Source organism: Brachyhypopomus gauderio, unplaced genomic scaffold (genome assembly GCF_052324685.1).
Source record: "Brachyhypopomus gauderio isolate BG-103 unplaced genomic scaffold, BGAUD_0.2 sc49, whole genome shotgun sequence".
NCBI lineage: Eukaryota > Metazoa > Chordata > Actinopteri > Gymnotiformes > Hypopomidae > Brachyhypopomus > Brachyhypopomus gauderio.
This window is the reverse complement of record NW_027506874.1, coordinates 148516-172051: the sequence shown is the minus strand read 5'-3', so window position 1 is coordinate 172051 and position 23536 is coordinate 148516. Positions and strand designations below refer to the sequence as shown.

At 40.5% G+C, this 23536-nt stretch overlaps 2 protein-coding genes across 7 annotated transcripts in view; both read right to left on the bottom strand.

Annotated features, from left to right (window-relative positions):
- LOC143487703 (NACHT, LRR and PYD domains-containing protein 3-like) overlaps window positions 1–23536 on the bottom strand; it is a 267073-nt gene that overhangs the window by 117995 nt on the left and 125542 nt on the right. For 3 of the 6 annotated variants that reach the window (XM_076986787.1, XM_076986788.1, XM_076986790.1), the window contains exons 18-19: window positions 2327–2503; window positions 1603–1779 (exon numbers count right to left, since the gene is read on the bottom strand). The exons of 1 other annotated variant lie outside the window; for it this stretch is intronic. In XM_076986787.1, the coding sequence (XP_076842902.1) occupies window positions 1603–1779; window positions 2327–2503 (354 nt within the window). Of the gene's footprint in view, window positions 1–1602; window positions 1863–2326; window positions 2504–23536 lie in introns of those variants that run through there. 2 more of the 6 variants (XM_076986795.1, XM_076986799.1) reach the window with 2 other exon arrangements.
- The window catches only part of LOC143487705 (NLR family CARD domain-containing protein 3-like), a 43538-nt gene continuing 22446 nt past the window's right edge, over window positions 2445–23536 (bottom strand). The window contains exons 6-7 of the mRNA XM_076986801.1: window positions 2982–3158; window positions 2445–2586 (exon numbers count right to left, since the gene is read on the bottom strand). Coding sequence (XP_076842916.1) covers window positions 2532–2586; window positions 2982–3158 — 232 coding nt within the window. The 3' untranslated portion in view covers window positions 2445–2531. The remainder of the gene's footprint in view (window positions 2587–2981; window positions 3159–23536) is intronic.

Genomic DNA, 23536 nt, shown 5'->3' with positions numbered 1-23536 from the left:
GAGAACTGTGACCTATCGAGATCTGTTACTCCTCACTAGTCTGGGCAGCGGTCTGCTCGCATTATTGTTAGTATATCAATATATAGTAATGCACTGCTTTTAATGACCAGTAACATCAACGGCGTTGTAACGACAGGAAAAGTAATTAATTATATTATCCCGTTACTGACAAAATGATGCCGTTACCTAACGCCGTTATTTGCAACACTGGTGATAACGTTATGATCACCTAGACCAAGTGGCGGGTGAGCCCGGGAGACATATGTGTCTGTAATATTCCTATAACACAGGTCCAGGGTGTTCCTCCTCCTTGTTGGAATGTTTACATATTGTTGGAAGGAAGTTAGTAAACTGTCGAGCCTGCAGCTAATGAAGTCGCCCATGATAAACACCGGCGCATCGGGAGGTTTCTCCTGCATTTTGCTAGCGGTGCTAGTAATTTGCTCAGCTGCGGTTGTGACATTCGCTCGGGGTGGGGTGTAAACACAGCTGATGACCAGGTTAGGGAATTCCCTTGGAAGGTGGAAGGGTCGCATGGACAGTGTCAGCATTTCCAGGTTAGGTGTGCATACCTGGCCATGAACTTTGATGTTGTTACACCATCTGTTGTTGACATATACGCAGACCCCTCCACCACGCTCCTTTCCCGAGTCTCTTGTCCGGTCCGCCCTAAAGATGTTGAAGTTGTCAAGCTGTACCTTGGTGTCCGGAATGGTCTCGTTCAACCAGGTCTCCGTCAGGGCTAGAATACCGGCTTCCCGGTAGGACCTTTCCATCCTGCATTTGGCATGGAGTATGTCGACTTTGTTCCGGAGGGATCGCACGTTGGCCATGATGATAGAGGGTAGCGGTGGTCTGTAGGGCCGTCTCCTCAGCCGAGTGCAAACACCTCCCCTCCTACCTCTCATCCTCCACCGAATATCTGGCGGGAGGGGTATCGATGGTTTCATCCCGCCCGGCATGGACATCCGAAGTTGTAGCAGATCTTCCCGGGTGTAGGTAAGTCCGCCGGTGCTGGATTGCTCAGGTAGTAGCGCACAGCTTTCACTGGCAATGACCCATATCATAATAATAATTGTCCAGATTGTTTTAGATGGCTTACTCCTCATTGCGGTGTTTGCTAGCACTATTTCTAAACACTATTACGCAAGACTTTGACAGACAAACTTAAGTGAAAGTAAGAAAAGAAAAAAAAAGAAGTTCACACTTGGAGACACAGACACATGGAGGCACACGAGTGCACGGATAGCGTCGTAGCAGCAGAGCATGCGCTGTGTGAATAAAAACATTCATTTTATATTTTCTGAACCATTTTATTGAACTTAACAATCATATGGCAGCAGTAACAGGACAAGTGTGTGTTTGTGTTTGTGTGTGTGTTTGTGTGTGTGTTTGTGTGTGTGTGTCTGTACGTGTGTGTGTCTGTACGTGTGTGTGTGCGTGCGTGTGTGTGTGCGTGCGTGTGTGTGCGCGTGTGTGTGTGTATGTACTTGTGTGTGCGTGTGTGTGTATTTGTGTGTGTGTATTTGTGTATGTGTTGAGTGCGTGTGTGTTGAGTGCGTGTGTGTGTATGTGTGTAGAGTCAGTAAGTCAGTAACTTACTGTAGTTTCTCCAGTGTATAGTGTGGATCCTCCAGTAGAGCAGAGAGCTGCTTCACTCCTGAGTCTCCTGGTTCATTGAGTTTCAGATTCAGCTCTCTCAGGTGTGATGAGGGGTTTGACCTCAGAGCTGAACACAGAGCAGCACAGCCTTTCTCTCTAATACTGCACCTAGACAGACTGTAGAGAGAAGGAGAAAAACTCACACTTACACATCAACACACATGGGAACACAAACATCTCTCTCACTCCCACACACACACCTTGCCTCACGCACACACACACACACACACACACACACACACACACACACACACACACACACACACACACACACACACACACACAGAGTTACTGGTTCACTTTCATATTGTGATAATAATTCCACTTATTCCACCTCCACAGCTCCATAACATCACAATGAACTTGTAGAACATAAAACAAAAGTATAAAAACATTCATTTTATTTTTTCTGAACCATTTTACTGAACTTAACAATCATATGGCAGCAGTTACAGGACAAGTGTGTGTATGTGTGTTTGTGTGTGTGTGTCTGTATATATATGTGTGTGTGTATATATATGTGTGTGTGTTTGTGTGTGTGTGTGTGTGTGTGTGTGTGTGTATATATGTGTGTGTTTGTGTGTGTGTATATGTGTGTGTGTGTGTGTGTGTGTGTGTGTGTGTGTGTGTGTGTGTATAAAGAGTCAGTAAGTCAGTAACTCACTCTAGTTTCTCCAGTGTACAGTGTGGATCCTCCAGTAGAGCAGATAGCTGCTTCACTCCTGAGTCTCCTGGTTTATTGTAGTTCAGTTTCAGCTCTCTCAGGTGTGATGAGGGGTTTGATCTCAGAGCTGAACACAGAGCAGCACAGCCTTCCTCTCTAATACTGCACCTAGACAGACTGTAGAGAGAAGTAGAAAAACTCACACTTACACATCAACACACATGGGAACACAAACATCTTTCTCACTCCCACACACACACCTTGCCACACACACACACACACACACACACACACACACACACACACACACACACACACACACACACACACAGAGTTACTGGTTCACTTTCATATTGTGATAATAATTCCACTTATTCCACCTCCACAGCTCCATAACATCACAATGAACTTGTAGAACATAAAACAAAAGCATAAAAACATTTTATTTTTTTCTGAACCATTTTACTGAACTTAACAATCATATGGCAGCAGTTACAGGACAAGTGTGTGTGTGTGTATGTGTGTGTCTGTATATATATGTGTGGGTGTGTATATATATATGTGTGTGTGTGTTTGTGTGTGTGTGTGTATATATGTGTGTGTTTGTGTGTGTGTGTGTGTTTGTGTATAAAGAGTCAGTAAGTCAGTAACTCACTCTAGTTTCTCCAGTGTACAGTGTGGATCCTCCAGTAGAGCAGAGAGCTGCTTCACTCCTGAGTCTCCTGGTTTATTGTAGTGCAGATTCAGCTCTCTCAGGTGTGATGAGGGGTTTGACCTCAGAGCTGAACACAGAGCAGCACAGCCTTCCTCTCTAATACTGCAGTCATACAGACTGTAGAGAGAAGGAGAAAAACTCACACTTACACATCAACACACATGTGAACACAAACATCTCTCTCACTCCCATGCACACACGTTGCCTCACATACACAAGCTCATGTGCGCGCGTGCACACACACACTCACACACACACACACACACACACACACACACACACACACACACACACACACACACACACACACACACACACATACATACGCCTCACTCTCTCTCCCCTCCCCCCAGAATCCAACAGGATGCACATGAACCCAGACAGACACAAAACATGGTAATACAAACACACATAGAGGAGAACAAAGACAGACGAGTTGTGAGTTGTGATTGGTCAGCATGTGGTGAGTTGTGATTGGTCAGCATGTGGTGAGTTGTGATTGGTAAGTGGTGTCAAACACTGGTTTGTCTGTATATCTCTATCTCTCTCTCTTTCTCTCTCTCTCTCTGTATCTCTCTCTCTAGTTCAACAATTCTTTATTGGCATAAATGTAATAAAATACACTGTTGTAGACAGTATTATAGACAGTGTTCTGTCTCCACCATTAATTTAACTTGTAGCCTGGCCCTTTAAGTTGAAACCAGGAAGTAATTGTTCAGACAATGCGGTTCAGAGACGGCTGGGTATTGTTTCGTAGCTGTTAAGTTCATGAAGGCATTCCCTGTAAGTATTCCAGGTAAAACTGTGTTATAGGTGTTGAATAAATAATAATTACTTATGAAACATGTAAGTGTCGTAATTGTGTAGCGATGTAACGAATTATTGTGATTTATATTGAATCTGAATTCATAACCACTATGTATATGTGCATACTAAAGCTTATAAATTGTATTTACATTTACAATTTCACACCTGCCATATAAAAACGGGTCTGAACCCATCCTGGTGTCTGTGACCTTTTGTGTGGAGGTTCTTAGCTAACTGGAGAGTGGGAATGGTTCCCACGAGGCACAGACACTGTTATAGCCACAATTATAGACACAATTATAGAGAGTGTTATAGACACAATTATAGAGAGTGTTATAGACAGTATTATAGACACAATTATAGAGAGTGTTATAGACACAATTATAGACACAATTATAGACAGTGTTATATACACAATTATAGACACAATTATAGAGAGTGTTATAGACACAATTATAGAGAGTGTTATAGACACAATTATAGACACAATTATAGAGAGTGTTATAGACACAATTATAGAGTGTTATAGACACAATTATAGAGAGTGTTATAGACAGTATTATAGACACAATTATAGAGTGTTATAGACAGTATTATAGACACAATTATAGAGTGTTATAGACAGTGTTATAGACACAATTATAGACTGTGTTATAGACAGTATTATATACACAATTATAGACAGTGTTATAGACACTGTAGGAGCCAAAACGGTTATTCATGTGTTTGTTTTTGTTTTTTCATCATGTGTTGTTCTTTTTTGTTTGAGTGTCCTCCACCTATTGGTTGCAGTGGATGGGCCACGTGGATAAGAACAGGTGTTGCTACCTGGAGGGCGTGGCCAACTGGACAGGAAATAACCACTACAGACACAATTATAGACAGTGTTACAGACAGTATTATAGACAGTGTTATAGACAGTATTATACAGTATTATAGACATAATTATAGACAGTATTATAGACACAAATATAGAGTGTTATAGACAATATTATAGACAGTATTATAGACACAATTATAGACACAATTGTAGACAGTTTTATAGACAATATTATAGACAGTGTTATAGACAGTATTATAGACACAATTATACAGTTTTATAGACAATATTATAGACAGTATTATAGATAGTGTTATAGACAGTGTTGCAGACAGTATTATAGACATAATTGTAGACACTGTTATAGACAGTATTATACAGTATTATAGACATAATTATAGACAGTATTATAGACACAATTATAGAGTGTTATAGACAATATTATAGACACAATTATAGACACAATTGTAGACAGTTTTATAGACAATATTATAGACAGTATTATAGACACAATTATAGACAGTTTTATAGACAATATTATAGACACTGTTATAGACAGTATTATAGACAGTGTTATAGACAATAATATAGACACTGTTATAGACAGTATTATAGACAGTGTTATAGACAATATTATAGACACTGTTATAGACAGTATTATAGACAGTGTTATAGACAATATTATAGACACTGTTCTGTCTCCACCATTAATGTAACTTGTAGTCTGGCCCTTTAAGTTGAAACCAGGAAGTAATTGTTCAGACAATGCGGTGCAGAGACGGCTGGGTATTGTTTCGTAGCTGTTAAGTTCATGAATGCATTCCCTGTAAGTATTCCAGGTAAAACTGTGTTATAGGTGTTGGATGAATAATAATTACTTATGAAACATGTAAGTGGTTAATCCGTGTCGTAATTGTGTAGCGATGTAACGAATTATTGTGATTTATATTGAATCTGAATTCATAACCACTATGTATATGTGCATACTAAAGCATGTAAATTGTATTTACATTTACAATTTCACACCTGCCATATAAAAACGGGTCTGAACCCATCCTGGCGTCTGTGACCTTTTGTGTGGAGGTTCTTAGCTAACTGGAGAGTGGGAATGGTTCCCACGAGGCACAGACACTGTTATAGCCACAATTATAGACACAATTATAGAGAGTGTTATAGACACAATTATAGACACAACTATAGAGAGTGTTATATACACAATTATAGACACAATTATAGAGAGTGTTATAGACACAATTATAGACACAATTATAGAGAGTGTTATAGACACAATTATAGAGAGTGTTATAGACACAATTATAGACACAATTATAGAGAGTGTTATATACACAATTATAGAGTGTTATAGACACAATTATAGAGAGTGTTATAGACAGTATTATAGACACAATTATAGAGTGTTATAGACAGTGTTATAGACACAATTATAGACTGTGTTATAGACAGTATTATATACACAATTATAGACAGTGTTATAGACACTGTAGGAGCCAAAACGGTTATTCATGTGTATGTTTTTGTTTTTTCATGTGCTCTTCTTTTTTGTTTGAGTGTGCTCCACCTATTGGTTGCAGTGGATGGGCCACGTGGATAAGAACAGGTGTTGCTACCTGGAGGGCGTGACCAACTGGACAGGAAATAACCACTACAGACACAATTATAGACAGTGTTACAGACAGTATTATAGACAGTGTTATAGACAGTATTATACAGTATTATAGACATAATTATAGACACTGTTATAGACAGTGTTATAGACACAATTATAGAGAGTGTTATAGACACAATTATAGAGAGTGTTATAGACACAATTATAGAGTGTTATAGACAGTGTTTTAGACACAATTATAGAGAGTGTTATAGACAGTGTTAGACACAATTATAGAGAGTGTTATAGACACAATTATAGTGTTATAGAGAGTGTTATAGACACAATTATAGTGTTATAGAGAGTGTTATAGACACAATTATAGAGTGTTATAGACAGTGTTATAGACACAATTATAGAGTGTTATAGACAGTGTTATAGACACAATTATAGACAGTGTTATAGACACAATTATAGACAGTGTTATAGACACAATTATAGAGAGTGTTATAGACAGTGTTATAGACACAATTATAGACAGTGTTAGACACAATTATAGAGAGTGTTATAGAGAGTGTTATAGACACAATTAAAGAGTGTTATAGAGAGTGTTATAGAGAGTGTTATAGACACAAATAAAGAGTGTTATATAGAGTGTTATAGACACAAATATAGAGAGTGTTATAGACAGTATTATAGACACAATTATAGAGAGTGTTACAGACACAATTATAGACAGTGTTAGACACAATTATAGAGAGTGTTATAGAGAGTGTTATAGACACAATTAAAGAGTGTTATAGAGAGTGTTATAGACACAATTAAAGAGTGTTATATAGAGTGTTATAGACACAATTATAGAGAGTGTTATGGACAGTATTATAGACACAATTATAGAGAGTGTTATAGACAGTGTTATAGACAGTATTATAGTTTGGAATAGAGCACTAGAAATTGCGTTATTTGCATTATTGAGTTATTACTTATCAATAAGAAAACAGGAAAATAAGTCAAGATGATTTCTAAATATGTAATAATGTAATTTAATATAATAATAATATAATAGCATAATAATAATATTAAAATATAGCCGCAAGCGGCGATTGGCGGGTTCACACACAAATAGGCATATTTTGGCCTCAATAGGCAAAAGGAAGCCCAAAAGGTCCTTTAGACCTAAAAGTGAAAAGAAGCTGTTTGGGTTTGGCCAGTGTGTGCTCTACAGATAGTGTGTGATGACATCTGCGTGTGTCAGAAAGGGAGACACAGAAATAGCACATCTGGCTAGGGCTGCATCTATGTGAACAATATAGGAAGGCCTGCATGTGTCTATACATGATTGGGCCTGTATATTACAGACAGAGAGAGATTGAGGGTGCCAGAGACTATGCTTTGTTAATTCACTCCTTGCACACCTTGCACGCCTAACATGACTGCCCGTGTATTCAAAGTATGAATGTAGTCTGCAAAGCCTGGCATTACATGACTGACATGACTGGCATGACTGACATAACTGATATGACTGAAATGACATCATTGGCATGATGAACAAAAGTAATATGACTGATATGACTGACATAACTGGAATGAGTGACATGACTGGCATGACTGTAATGACGACTGATATGACTGACATGACTTATGTCTGACATGACTGGACTGACATGACTGATATGACTGGACTGAAATGACTGACATGACTGGACTGACATGACTGTTATGACTGGACAGATATGCATACAAACTATACATACATTTAGGTAGAAGTGTGTGTGTGTGTGTGTGGTAGTGTATGTACTCAAACTATGACAACATATACTAATACATACATACATAAGTATACATAGAAACTATACATACATATAGGTATAAAGGTGTGTGTGTCTGTGTGTTTGTGTGAGAGAGAGACAAAAAAGAAGCCAAATGTCAGTTTGTATGAGCATGTGTTAGTCACTGAGATATGGGTGGGTATGGCTAGGGAAGTGTCATTGTGAATGCTATAGGAAGGCCTGCTTGTGCCTGTATGTGTGTGTGCCTGGTTAATAGACACAGAGAGATCTAGGTAGCCAGAGCAATGTTTACTTAGGGCACAGAGATGGGAGGGGGAATGTGGGTGAGAGTGTGAGAGAGACTGAGAGTGTGAGTTTCAGCTTGCGTGCGTGTGAGAAGGAGAAGGTGACAGAGGGACTTTACATGCATTCTTATGCATTGTATATAATACTGCACTGTAGAGCCATACGATAACCGATTTAGATGAAACTTGACAAATTTGTTCAGGATGGGATTCTGAATGGGCTTGTGCATTTTGGTCAGAATTGGGTAAAATATGAAAGAGCTTTAAGAATATGAATATTATATGTATCGATGCTGTCCATTAAAAAAATATTTAGCAGGTATAAGTGTCCTCAAATTCAAAATCTTTGGATTGTTTTTTGATTTCACACTCTGTAGAGTATTATAAGACTTTGCTTGACATGATAGTATGAAAATCCTAGGAGGAGTATGAAAAATGATGATTTCAAACTATTATTAACTGTAAATAAACTGTGCATTTTTTAATAGGACATGTAATGGGAAAGTTGTTCGCACTACTGCAAGGAATCAAAAGAGTCCAATTGCATGTTCCCAAGTGGAATTATGTAGGGGATACACTTGCTTTTTTTGCAATAGCGCCCCCCAGTGGCCAATCGACACCCGGCTGGATTATGTCATAGGGGGCGTGCACTTGTCCACACCCAAGAGGTTTCGTGCAGATCGACCAATGGTAAGCCTGTCAAACGCGTGCCGATCACTGATTGGCCGATTACGTCAGCCATTTTGGAAGTATGGCATGTCTGCTTTAGGTCCTGGTTTCCAGAGGCCCATAGATGATGTCTGTCAAGTTTCATGTGGATCGGCCAATCTGAGTGCATGGGGCAAATTTTTGCATGTTATAGCGCCCCCTAGCAGGTGAGGTATGGCAACCACTGCGAGCTGCCCCAGACCCTCACACGGAAGCTGTCTGTGAAGTGCCATCTCATTACATGCAAGTTTTCTTAAGTTAGAGTTCCATATGTGCAAAATTTACTATTGAATTTACGCCCCCTCATTTGATTGGCTTATACTGACTAGGTAGTGAAGAAATTAGCATTTTTGTTGGATACATTTTAAAGTTCAGACTCTTCTGAACGTTTTGATACCACATATGTGCATGTATGTGAAAAATCCAGGGACTAGTTCGCGCTCAAAGATGTGTGTGATTTTGCACATTATGCAAATTAACTCAAAATCTAAGTGGGCGGAGCTAAAGGGTCCTAGAGGCTTTTTTGTTTGGTTTGATCCAAGGAATCCATCAGAAGTGGAATTTCGTTTCTATGACCTACGGTGTAGGAGATATGGACCAAAACGCAAAATGCTGCGCTATAGCGCCACCATCAGGCCAATGTGGGTCATTGTCTGGGTTTCCCTCATTGCACCTCTGGTGCACCTGTCTGCCAAGTTTGGTGTTTCTGGGCCTTACGGTCTAGGCTGCAGTATGCGTTTTACAGCCTGAAAAATAATAATAAATATAGCCGCAAGCGGCGATTGGCGGGTTCACACACCAATAGGCATTTTGGCCTCAATAGGCAAAAGGAAGCCCAAAAGGTCCTTTAGACCTAAAAGTGAAAAGAAGCTGTTTGGGTTTGGCCAGTGTGTGCTCTACAGATAGAGTGTGATGACATCTGCGTGTGTCAGAAAGGGAGACACAAAAATAGCACATCTGGCTAGGGCTGCATCTATGTGAACTGTATAGGAAGGCCTGCACTTGCCTATACATGAATTGGGCCTGTATATTACTGACAGAGAGAGATTGAGGGAGCCAGAGACCATGTTTTGTTATTTCACTCCTTGTACACCTAGCACGCCTAACATGACTGCCCATGTATTCAAAGTATGAATGTAGTCTGCAAAGCCTGGCATAACATGACTGACATGACTGGCATGACTGACATAACTGGCATGACTGTAATGATTTGATGATTTGACTGACATGACTGATATGACTGGACTGAAATGACTGATATGACTGGACTGAAATGATTGGCATGACATGACTTACATGACTGGCATGACTGACATGACTAATGTAACTGACATGACTGGCATTTCTGATATGACTGACATCACTGGCATGACTGACATATACTATACATATACTATAGATATGCATACAAACTTTACATACATTTAGGTAGAAGTGTGTGTGTGTGTGTGTGTGTGTGTGTGTGTGGTAGTGTATGTACTCAAACTATGACAACATATACATACATACATAAGTATACATAGAAACTATACATACATATAGGTATAAAGGTGTGTGTGTCTGTGTGTTTGTGTGAGAGAGAGACAAAAAAGAAGCCAAATATCAGTTTGTATGAGCATGTGTTAGTCACTGGGATATGGGTGGGTATGGCTAGGGAAGTGTCATTGTGAATGCTATAGGAAGGCCTGCTTGCGCCTGTATGTGTGTGTGCCTGGTTAATAGACACAGAGAGATCTAGGTAGCCAGAGCAATGTTTACTTAGGGCACAGAGATGGGAGGGGGAATGTGGGTGAGAGTGTGAGAGAGACTGAGTGTGTGAGTTTCAGCTTGCGTGCGTGTGAGAAGGAGAAGGTGACAGAGGGACTTTACATGCATTTTTATGCATTGTATATAATACTGCACTGTAGAGCCATACGATAACCGATTTAGATGAAACTTGACAAATTTGTTCAGGATGGGCTTCTGAATGGGCTTGTGCATTTTGGTCAGAATTGGATAAAATATGAAAGAGCTTTAAGAATATGAATATTATATGTATCGATGCTGTCCATTAAAAAAATATTTAGCAGGTATAAGTGTCCTCAAATCCAAAATCTTTGGATTGTTTTTTGATTTCACACTCTGTAGAGTATTATAAGACTTTGCTTGACATGATAGTATGAAAATCCTAGGAGCAGTATGAAAAGTGATGATTTCAAACTGTTATTAACTGTAAATAAACTGTGCATTTTTTAATAGGACTTGTAATGGGAAAGTTGTTCGCACTACTGCAAGGAATCAAAAGAGTCCAATTGCATGTTCCCAAGTGGAATTATGTAGGGGATACACTTGCTTTTTTTGCAATAGCGCCCCCCAGTGGCCAATCGACACCCGGCTGGATTATGTCATAGGGGGCGTGCACTTGTCCACACCCAAGAGGTTTCGTGCAGATCGACCAATGGTAAGCCTGTCAAACGCGTGCCGATCACTGATTGGCCGATTACGTCAGCCATTTTGGAAGTATGGCATGTCTGCTTTAGGACCTGGTTTCCAGAGGCCCATAGATGATGTCTGTCAAGTTTCATGTGGATCGGCCAATCTGAGTGCATGGGGCAAATTTTTGCATGTTATAGCGCCCCCTAGCAGGTGAGGTATGGCAACCTCTGCGAGCTGCCCCAGACCCTCACACGGAAGCTGTCTGTGAAGTGCCATCTCATTACATGCAAGTTTTCTTAAGTTAGAGCTCCATATGTGCAAAATTTACTATTGAATTTACGCCCCCTCATTTGATTGGCTTATACTGACTAGGTAGTGAAGAAATTAGCATTTTTGTTGGATACATTTTAAAGTTCAGACTCTTCTGAACGTTTTGATACCACATATGTGCATGTCTGTGAAAAATCCAGGGACTAGTTTGCGCTCAAAGATGTGTGTGATTTTGCACATTATGCAAATTAACTCGAAATCTAAGTGGGCGGAGCTTAATGGTTGTATATTAATTGTCCTATTGAATTTAGTCAAGGAATGCATAGGAACTGGAATTTTGGTTCTAGGACCTACGGTGTAGGAGATATGGACAAAAAGTCAATATGCTCTGCTATAGCGCCACCATCAGGCCAATTTGGGTCCCTGTATGGGAATCTGGTCCTTGGAGTTAACTGAACCTTTTTGCCAAGATTGGGTTTTCTAGGCATTACGGTCTAGGCTGCACGATGCATTTTATGTCGAAAAATGGGCAAAAGAATAAGAAGAAATATAGCCGCAAGCGGCGATTGGCGGGTTCACACACAAATAGGCATATTTTGGCCTCAATAGGCAAAAGGAAGCCCAAAAGGTCCTTTAGACCTAAAAGTGAAAAGAAGCTGTTTGGGTTTGGCCAGTGTGTGCTCTACAGATAGAGTGTGATGACATCTGCGTGTGTCAGAAAGGGAGACACAGAAATAGCACATCTGGCTAGGGCTGCATCTATGTGAACAATATAGGAAGGCCTGCATTTGTCTATACATGATTGGGCCTGTATATTACAGACAGAGAGAGATTGAGGGTGCCAGAGACTATGCTTTGTTAATTCACTCCTTGCACACCTTGCACGCCTAACATGACTGCCCGTGTATTCAAAGTATGAATGTAGTCTGCAAAGCCTGGCATTACATGACTGGCATGACTGACATAACTGATATGACTGGCATGACTGAAATGACATCACTGGCATGATGAACAAAAGTAATATGACTGATATGACTGACATAACTGGAATGAGTGACATGACTGGCATGACTGTAATGACATGACTGATATGACTGACATGACTTATGTCTGACATGACTGGACTGACATGACTGATATGACTGGACTGAAATGACTGACATGACTGGACTGAAATGACTGACATGACTGGACTGACATGACTGTTATGACTGGACAGATATGCATACAAACTATACATACATTTAGGTAGAAGTGTGTGTGTGTGTGTGTGTGTGTGTGTGTGTGTGTGTGTGTGTGGTAGTGTATGTACTCAAACTATGACAACATATACTAATACATACATACATAAGTATACATAGAAACTATACATACATATAGGTATAAAGGTGTGTGTGTCTGTGTGTTTGTGTGAGAGAGAGACAAAAAAGAAGCCAAATATCAGTTTGTATGAGCATGTGTTAGTCACTGAGATATGGGTGGGTATGGCTAGGGAAGTGTCATTGTGAATGCTATAGGAAGGCCTGCTTGCGCCTGTATGTGTGTGTGCCTGGTTAATAGACACAGAGAGATCTAGGTAGCCAGAGCAATGTTTACTTAGGGCACAGAGATGGGAGGGGGAATGTGGGTGAGAGTGTGAGAGAGACTGAGTGTGTGAGTTTCAGCTTGCGTGCGTGTGAGAAGGAGAAGGTGACAGAGGGACTTTACATGCATTTTTATGCATTGTATATAATACTGCACTGTAGAGCCATACGATAACCGATTTAGATGAAACTTGACAAATTTTTTCAGGATGGGATTCTGAATGGGCTTGTGCATTTTGGTCAGAATTGGATAAAATATGAAAGAGCTTCAAGAATATGAATATTGTATGTATCGATGCTGTCCATTTAAAAAATATTTAGCAGGTATAAGTGTCCTAAAATCCAAAATCTTTGGATTGTTTTTTGATTTCACACTCTGTAGAGTATTATAAGACTTTGCTTGACATGATAGTATGAAAATCCTAGGAGGAGTATGAAAAGTGATGATTTCAAACTATTATTAACTGTAAATAAACTGTGCATTTTTTAATAGGACATGTAATGGGAAAGTTGTTCGCACTACTGCAAGAAATCAAAAGAGTCCAATTGCATGTTCCCAAGTGGAATTATGTAGGGGATATACTTGCTTTTTTTGCAATAGCGCCCCCCAGTGGCCAATCGACACCTGGCTGGATTATGTCATAGAGGGTGTGCACTTGTCCACACCCAAGAGGTTTCGTGCAAATCGACCAATGGTAAGCCTGTCAAACGCGTGCCGATCACTGATTGGCCGATTACGTCAGCCATTTTGGAAGTATGGCATGTCTGCTTTAGGACCTGGTTCCCAGAGGCCCATAGATGATGTCTGCCAAGTTTCATGTGGATCAGCCAGTCTGAGTGCATGGGGCAAATTTTTGCATGTTATAGCGCCCCCTAGCAGGTGAGGTATGGCAACCTCTGCGAGCTGCCCCAGACCCTCACAGGGAAGCTGTCTGTGAAGTGCCATCTCATTACATGCAAGTTTTCTTAAGTTAGAGCTCCATATGCGCAAAATTTACTATTGAATTTACGCCCCCTCATTTGATTGGCTTATACTGACTAGGTAGTGAAGAAATTAGCATTTTTGTTGGATACATTTTAAAGTTCAGACTCTTCTGAACGTTTTGATACCACATATGTGCATGTATGTGAAAAATCCAGGGACTAGTTCGCGCTCAAAGATGTGTGTGATTTTGCACATTATGCAAATTAACTCGAAATCTAAGTGGGCGGAGCTAAAGGGTCCTAGAGGCTTTTTTGTTTGGTTTGAGCCAAGGAATCCATCAGAAGTGGAATTTCGTTTCTATGACCTACGGTGTAGGAGATATGGACCAAAATGCAAAATGCTGCGCTATAGCGCCACCATCAGGCCAATGTGGGTCATTGTCTGGGTTTCCCTCATTGCACCTCTGGTGCACCTGTCTGACAAGTTTGGTGTTTCTGGGCCTTACGGTCTAGGCTGCAGTATGCGTTTTACAGCCTGAAAAATAATAATAATAAGAAGAAAAACTCGAGCAATTACAATAGGGTTCCCACACTATGTGTGTGAACCCTAAAAATAAGAAATATAGCCGCAAGCGGCGATTGGCGGGTTCACACACCAATAGGCATTTTGGCCTCAATAGGCAAAAGGAAGCCCAAAAGGTCCTTTAGACCTAAAAGTGAAAAAAAAGCTGTTTGGGTTTGGCCAGTGTGTGCTCTACAGATGTAGAGTGTGATGACATCTGCGTGTGTCAGAAAGGGAGACACAAAAATAGCACATCTGGCTAGAGCTGCATCTATGTGAACAGTATAGGAAGGCCTGCACTTGTCTATACATGATTGGGCCTCTATATTACTGACAGAGAGAGATTGAGGGAGCCAGAGACTATGCTTTGTTATTTCACTCCTTGCACACGTAGCACGCCTAACATGACTGCCTGTGTATTCAAAGTATGAATGTAGTCTGCAAAGCCTGGCATGACTGACATGACTGGCATTACTGACATAACTGATATGACTGGCATGACTGGAATGACATCTCTGGCATGACGAACAAAATTAACATGACTGATATGACTGACATAACTGGCATGACTAATGATTTGAAGATTTGACTGACATGACTGATAGGACTGATATGACTGGACTGAAATGATTGGCATGACATGACTTACATGACTGGCAGAACATGACTGATATAACTGACATGACTGGACTGGCATGTCTGATATGACTGACATCACTGGTATGACTGACATATACTATACATATACTATAGATATGCATACAAACTATACATACATTTAGGTAGAAGTGTGTGTGTGTGTGTGTGTGTGTGTGTGTGGTAGTATATGTATTCAAACTATGACAACATATACTAATACATACATACATAAATATACATAGAAACTATACATACATATAGGTATAAAGGTGTGTGTGTCTGTGTGTTTGTGTGAGAGAGAGAGACAAAAAAGAAGCCAAATATCAGTTTGTATGAGCATGTGTTAGTCACTGAGATATGGGTGGGTATGGCTAGGGAAGTGTCATTGTGAATGCTATAGGAAGGCCTGCTTGCGCCTGTATGTGTGTGTGCCTGGTTCATAGACACAGAGAGATCTAGGTAGCCAGAGCAATGTTTACTTAGGGCACAGAGATGGGAGGGGGAATGTGGGTGAGAGTGTGAGAGAGACTGAGAGTGTGAGTTTCAGGCTGCGTGCGTGTGAGAAGGAGAAGGTGACAGAGGGACTTTACATGCATTCTTATGCATTGTATATAATACTGCACTGTAGAGCCATACGATAACCGATTTAGATTAAACTTGACAAATTTGTTCAGGATGGGATTCTGAATGGGCTTGTGCATTTTGGTCAGAATTGGGTAAAATATGAAAGAGCTTTAAGAATATGAATATTATATGTATCGATGCTGTCCATAAAAAAAATATTTAGCAGGTATAAGTGTCCTCAAATCCAAAATCTTTGGATTGTTTTTTGATTTCACACTCTGTAGAGTATTATAAGACTTTGCTTGACATGATAGTATGAAAATCCTAGGAGGAGTATGAAAAGTGATGATTTCAAACTATTATTAACTGTAAATAAACTGTGCATTTTTTAATAGGACATGTAATGGGAAAGTTGTTCGCACTACTGCAAGGAATCAAAAGAGTCCAATTGCATGTTCCCAAGTGGAATTATGTAGGGGATACACTTGCTTTTTTTGCAATAGCGCCCCCCAGTGGCCAATCGACACCCGGCTGGATTATGTCATAGGGGGCGTGCACTTGTCCACACCCAAGAGGTTTCGTGCAGATCGACAAATTGTAAGCCTGTCAAACGCGTGCCGATCACTGATTGGCCGATTACGTCAGCCATTTTGGAAGTATGGCATGTCTGCTTTAGGACCTGGTTTCCAGAAGCCCATAGATGATGTCTGTCAAGTTTCATGTGGATCGGCCAATCTGAGTGCATGGGGCAAATTTTTGCATGTTATAGCGCCCCCTAGCAGGTGAGGTATGGCAACCTCTGCGAGCTGCCCCAGACCCTCACAGGGAAGCTGTCTGTGAAGTGCCATCTCATTACATGCAAGTTTTCTTAAGTTAGAGCTCCATATGCGCAAAATTTACTATTGAATTTACGCCCCCTCATTTGATTGGCTTATACTGACTAGGTAGTGAAGAAATTAGCATTTTTGTTGGATACATTTTAAAGTTCAGACTCTTCTGAACGTTTTGATACCACATATGTGCATGTATGTGAAAAATCCAGGGACTAGTTCGCGCTCAAATATGTGTGTGATTTTGCACATTATGCAAATTAACTCGAAATCTAAGTGGGCGGAGCTTAATGGTTGTATATTAATTGTCCTATTGAATTTAGTCAAGGAATGTATAGGAACTGGAATTTTGGTTCTAGGACTTACGGTGTAGGAGATATGGACAAAACGTCAATATGGTCTGCTATAGCGCCACCATCAGGCCAATTTGGGTCCCTGTATGGGAATCTGGTCCTTGGAGTTAACTGAACCTTTTTGCCAAGTTTGGGGTTTCTAGGCATTACGGTCTAGGCTGCACAATACGTTTTAGGTCAAAAAATGGGACAAAGAATAATAAGAAAGAAATATAGCCGCAAGCGGCGATTGGCGGGTTCACACACCAATAGGCATTTTGGCCTCAATAGGCAAAAGGAAGCCCAAAAGGTCTTTTAGACCTAAAAGTGAAAAGAAGCTGTTTGGGTTTGGCCAGTGTGTGCTCTACAGATGTAGAGTGTGTGATGACATCTGCATATGTCAGAAAGGGAGACACAGAAATAGCACATCTGGCTAGGGCTGCATCTATGTGAACAATATAGGAAAGCCTGCATGTGTCTATACATGATTGGGCCTGTATTGATTTGATGATTTGACTGACATGACTGATATGACTGGACTGAAATGACTGATATGACTGGACTGAAATGATTGGCATGACATGACTTACATGACTGGCATGACTGACATGACTGATGTAACTGACATGACTGGCATTTCTGATATGACTGACATCACTGGCATGACTGACATATACTATACATATACTATAGATATGCATACAAACTTTACATACATTTAGGTAGATGTGTGTGTGTGTGTGTGTGTGTGTGTGTGTGTGTGTGTGTGTGTGTGTGTGTGTGTGGTAGTGTATGTACTCAAACTATGACAACATATACTAATACATACATACATAAGTATACATAGAAACTATACATACATATAGGTATAAAGGTGTGTGTGTCTGTGTGTTTGTGTGAGAGAGAGAGAGACAAAAAAGAAGCCAAATATCAGTTTGTATGAGCATGTGTTAGTCACTGAGATATGGGTGGGTATGGCTAGGGAAGTGTCATTGTGAATGCTATAGGAAGGCCTGCTTGCGCCTGTATGTGTGTGTGCCTGGTTAATAGACACAGAGAGATCTAGGTAGCCAGAGCAATGTTTACTTAGGGCACAGAGATGGGAGGGGGAATGTGGGTGAGAGTGTGAGAGAGACTGAGTGTGTGAGTTTCAGCTTGCGTGCGTGTGAGAAGGAGAAGGTGACAGAAGGACTTTACATGCATTCTTATGCATTGTATATAATACTGCACTGTAGAGCCATACAATAACCGATTTAGATGAAACTTGACAAATTTGTTCAGGATGGGATTCTGAATGGGCTTGTGCATTTTGGTCAGAATTGGGTAAAATATGAAAGAGCTTTAAGAATATGAATATTATATGTATCGATGCTGTCCATTAAAAAAATATTTAGCAGGTATAAGTGTCCTCAAATCCAAAATCTTTGGATTGTTTTTTGATTTCACACTCTGTAGAGTATTATAAGACTTTGCTTGACATGATAGTATGAAAATCCTAGGAGGAGTATGAAAAGTGATGATTTCAAACTATTATTAACTGTAAATAAATTGTGCATTTTTTAATAGGACATGTAATGGGAAAGTTGTTCGCACTACTGCAAGGAATCAAAAGAGTCCAATTGCATGTTCCCAAGTGGAATTATGTAGGGGATACACTTGCTTTTTTTGCAATAGCGCCCCCCAGTGGCCAATCGACACCCGGCTGGATTATGTCATAGGGGGTGTGCACTTGTCCACACCCAAGAGGTTTCGTGCAGATCGACCAATGGTAAGCCTGTCAAACGCGTGCCGATCACGGATTGGCCGATTACGTCAGCCATTTTGGAAGTATGGCATGTCTGCTTTAGGACCTGGTTCCCAGAGGCCCATAGATGATGTCTGTCAAGTTTCATGTGGATCGGCCAATCTGAGTGCATGGGGCAAATTTTTGCATGTTATAGCGCCCCCTAGCAGGTGAGGTATGGCAACCTCTGCGAGCTGCCCCAGACCCTCACAGGGAAGCTGTCTGTGAAGTGCCATCTCATTACATGCAAGTTTTCTTAAGTTAGAGTTCCATATGTGCAAAATTTACTATTGAATTTACGCCCCCTCATTTGATTGGTTTATACTGACTAGGTAGTGAAGAAATTAGCATTTTTGTTGGATACGTTTTAAAGTTCAGACTCTTCTGAACGTTTTGATACCACATATGTGCATGTATGTGAAAAATCCAGGGACTAGTTCGCGCTCAAAAATGTGTGTGATTTTGCAAATTATGCAAATTAACTCGAAATCTAAGTGGGCGGAGCTTAATGGTTGTATATTAATTGTCCTATTGAATTTAGTCAAGGAATGTATAGGAACTGGAATTTTGGTTCTAGGACCTACGGTGTAGGAGATATGGACAAAAAGTCAATATGGTCTGCTATAGCGCCACCATCAGGCCAATTTGGGTCCCTGTATGGGAATCTGGTCCTTGGGGGTAACTGAACCTTTTTGCCAAGTTTGGGGTTTCCAGGCATTACGGTCTAGGCTGCACAATACGTTTTAGGTCAAAAAATGGGACAAAGAATAAGAAAGAAAAATCCTAACAATTACAATAGGGTTCCCACACTATGTGTGTGTGAACCCTAAATATAGCCGCAAGCGGCAATTGCGGGTTCACACACGAAAAAGGCAAAAAAGCCCAAAAAATTGGCAAAATGATTCAGATCAGAAGTAAATCACATGCTGTGAGTAGCTTTGTGTGTATGTGTGTTTGTGTGTTTTTTGATTTAAGCAGTACATCTTGGCTTGAGCCAAGGAATACAATAGAAGTAGTATTTTGTTTCTAGGCCCTACAGTGTGAAAGATATTGGAAAATAAAAGTGAAAAGAAGCTGTTTGGGTTTGGCCAGTGTGTACTCTACAGATAGTTTGTGATGACATCTGCGTGTGTCAGAAAGGGAGACACAGAAACAGCACATCTGGCTAGGGCTGCATTTATGTGAACAATATAGGAAGGCCTGCATGTGTCTATACATGATTGGGCCTGTATATTACCGACAGAGAGAGATTCAGGGAGCCAGAGACTATGCTTTGTTAATTCACTCCTTGCACACCTTGCACGCCTAACATGACTGTCCGTGTATTCAAAGTATGAACGTAGTCTGCAAAGCCTGCCATAACATGACTGACATGACTGGCATGACTGACATAACTGATATGACTGGAATTTGTTAATTCACTCCTTGCACACCTTGCACGCCTAACATGAATGTCCGTGTATTCAAAGTATGAACGTAGTCTGCAAAGCCTGCCATAACATGACTGACATGACTGACATAACTGATATGACTGGAATGACTTCACTGGCATGATGAACAAAAATAACATGACTGATATGACTGACAACTGGCATGACTGGAATGAGTGACATGACTAGCATGACTGTAATGACATGACTGATATGAGTGACATGACTGGCATGACATGACTGATATGACTGACACGACTTATGTCTGACATGACTGGACTGACATGACTGACATCTGCTTGTGTCAGAAAAGGAGACACAGAAATAGCACATCTGGCTAGGGCTGCATCTATGTGAACAATATAGGAAGGCCTGCATGTGTCTATACATAATTGGGCCTGTATATTACCGACAGAGAGAGATTGAGGGAGCCAGAGACTATGCTTTGTTAATTCACTCCTTGCACACCTTGCATGCCTAACATGACTGTCCGTGTATTCAAAGTATGAATGTGGACTAACATGACTGATATGACTGACATAACTGGCATGACTGTAATGATTTGATTATTTGACTTATATGACTGACATGACTGATATGACTGGACTGAAATGACTGGCATGGCATGCCTGATATGACTGATACGACTGACATTGCTGGCATGAATGACATATACTATACATATACTATAAATATGCATACAAACTATACATACATTTAGGTAGAAGTGTGTGTGTGTGTGTGTGTGTGTGTGTGTGTGTGTGTGTGTGTGTGTGTGTGTGTTTTAGTCAAAGAGTAATGGGTATACATGGCTAGGGCAGTGTGTATGTTAAACCTATAAGTAGGTGTGTGTGTGTGTGTGTGTGTGTGTGTGTGTGTGTGTGTGTGTGTGTGTGTGTGTGAGAGAGAGAGTGTGTTTTCAAAAACAGAAGCTAAACGTCAGTTTGTGTGTTTGTATCTGGGTTACTCATAGCGAAATGGGTAGGTATGGCAAGGGCAGTGTGAAAGCTACAGAGGCCTGTGTTTTTGTAAGTGCATGTGAAAGAGAGGGGGGGGGAGGTAGAGCCCATGGGTTGTAAAGTGTTGGAAGCAAGGGGGAGTGTGAGGGGAGTGGAGGAGGGGGGGGCAGAGTGTGTGAGAAAGGCACGTGCGTGTGTGGCTTAGCAGCTGTGTATGCCTCCCTCCACTGCTTTGTATGGAAAATGAAAATATTCACTGTAGAGCTGTTTGTGGACGGATTTGGCTCAAAATTGGCACATCGCACCACAATGGTCATGTGAATGTGGATTTCAATTTCCATAACAATCAGACATACTATGGCGTAGTTATTGAACTGGGAATTTGATGTGTTATGATGGTAGCATTGTGATGCATATGAAAAATATTAATTTGTCAAAAACTTAGGATTTTTTCGCTAATCTTAGCATTTCAGAGTCTGCTGAGTATTACAAGGTGTGATTTAAGGTGATGGAGTTAAAATGCTAGGACTAGTATGAAAATGGCAAGTTATATATATTTGATAATAGTGAAAAAGTGGTACATTTTTGCAAAGCACATGTAATTACAAAGTTGCTAGGAATTCTGCATACAATCATATGAGTGCAAGCATTACTTGATAAGTGAAAATATGTAGGAGAAATTCTGGATTTTCTAGTATAGCGCCACCTAGTGGTGCAATTCCCTTCCAACATGGGTATGTCTTAGAGGGTGTGTACATGAACATACCATGTCAGTTTCATGTGTATGTACCTATGGTAAGTAGGTCAAATGGCCAATTAATTAAAATTAAAATTAATTGGCTTATGGCGGCCATGTTTTTGGAGTGATGAGGTCATCATTGTGTGTCTTGATACCACTTGACCCCATGATGATGCCTGTAAAGTTTTGGTTTGATGTGACTAATGGTTTCTGAGAAACAGTTTTTCCCATGTTATAGCGCCCCCTATTGGACAATCGTGGCCTGCTTTGACCTGTGACCTCTGAGTCATGTGTCCTAACAACTGATATATTTTCATGAAGATTGGTCAAAGCATTGCTGAGATATAGCTGCTGAAGTAAATTTGGCCACGCCTCAGAGCTATTGATTAACATGTGACAGCCAGGCTGTATGGAAATGTCACAATGTTGGCGATGGGTTTTGATAATGAGATTCTTCTGAGTAGTTTGATACCAAGACTGTGGTGATCAGACGAAAAACCAAGGAGTAGTAGACAAAAGTAGGTTTTGCATATTATGCAAATTAGCAAAAAATCTAAGTAGGCGGAGCTTCATAGTTGTATATGAAATGTCCTATTGAATTGAGCCAAGGAATGCATAGGAAGTGGAATTTTGTTTCTATGACTTATGGTATGGGAGATATGGGCCAAAAAGTCACATAGTGTGCTATAGCGCCACCATCAGGCCGATGTGGGTCCCTATAAGTGAGTGTGGTCCTTTTGACCTAGAGAACAAGTTTGGCAAGTTTGGTGTGTCTAGGCCTTACGGTTTAGGCTGCAGAATGATTTATAGACAGCAAAATGGGAAAAAGAATAATAATAATAATAATAATAATAAGAAAAACGCTAACAATTACAATAGGGTTCCCACACTATGTGTGTGTGAACCCTAAATATAGCCGCAAGCGGCGATTGGCGGGTTCACACACAAATAGGCATATTTTGGCCTCAATAGGCAAAAGGATGCCCAAAAGGTCCTTTAGACCTAAAAGTGAAAAGAAGCTGTTTGGGTTTGGCCAGTGTGTGCTCTACAGATAGTGTGTGATGACATCTGCGTGTGTCAGAAAGGGAGACACAGAAATAGCACATCTGGCTAGGGCTGCATCTATGTGAACAATATAGGAAGGCCTGCATGTGTCCATACATGATTGGGCCTGTATATCACCAACAGAGAGAGATTGAGGGAGCCAGAGACTATGCTTTGTTAATTCACTCCTTGCACACCTTGCACGCCTAACATGACTGCCCGTGTATTCAAAGTATGAATGTAGTCTGCAAAGCCTGCCATAACATGACTGACATGACTGGCATGACTGACATAACTGATATGACTGAAATGACATCACTGGCATGATGAACAAAAGTAACATGACTGATATGACTGACATAACTGGAATGAGTGACATGACTGGCATGACGGTAATGACATGACT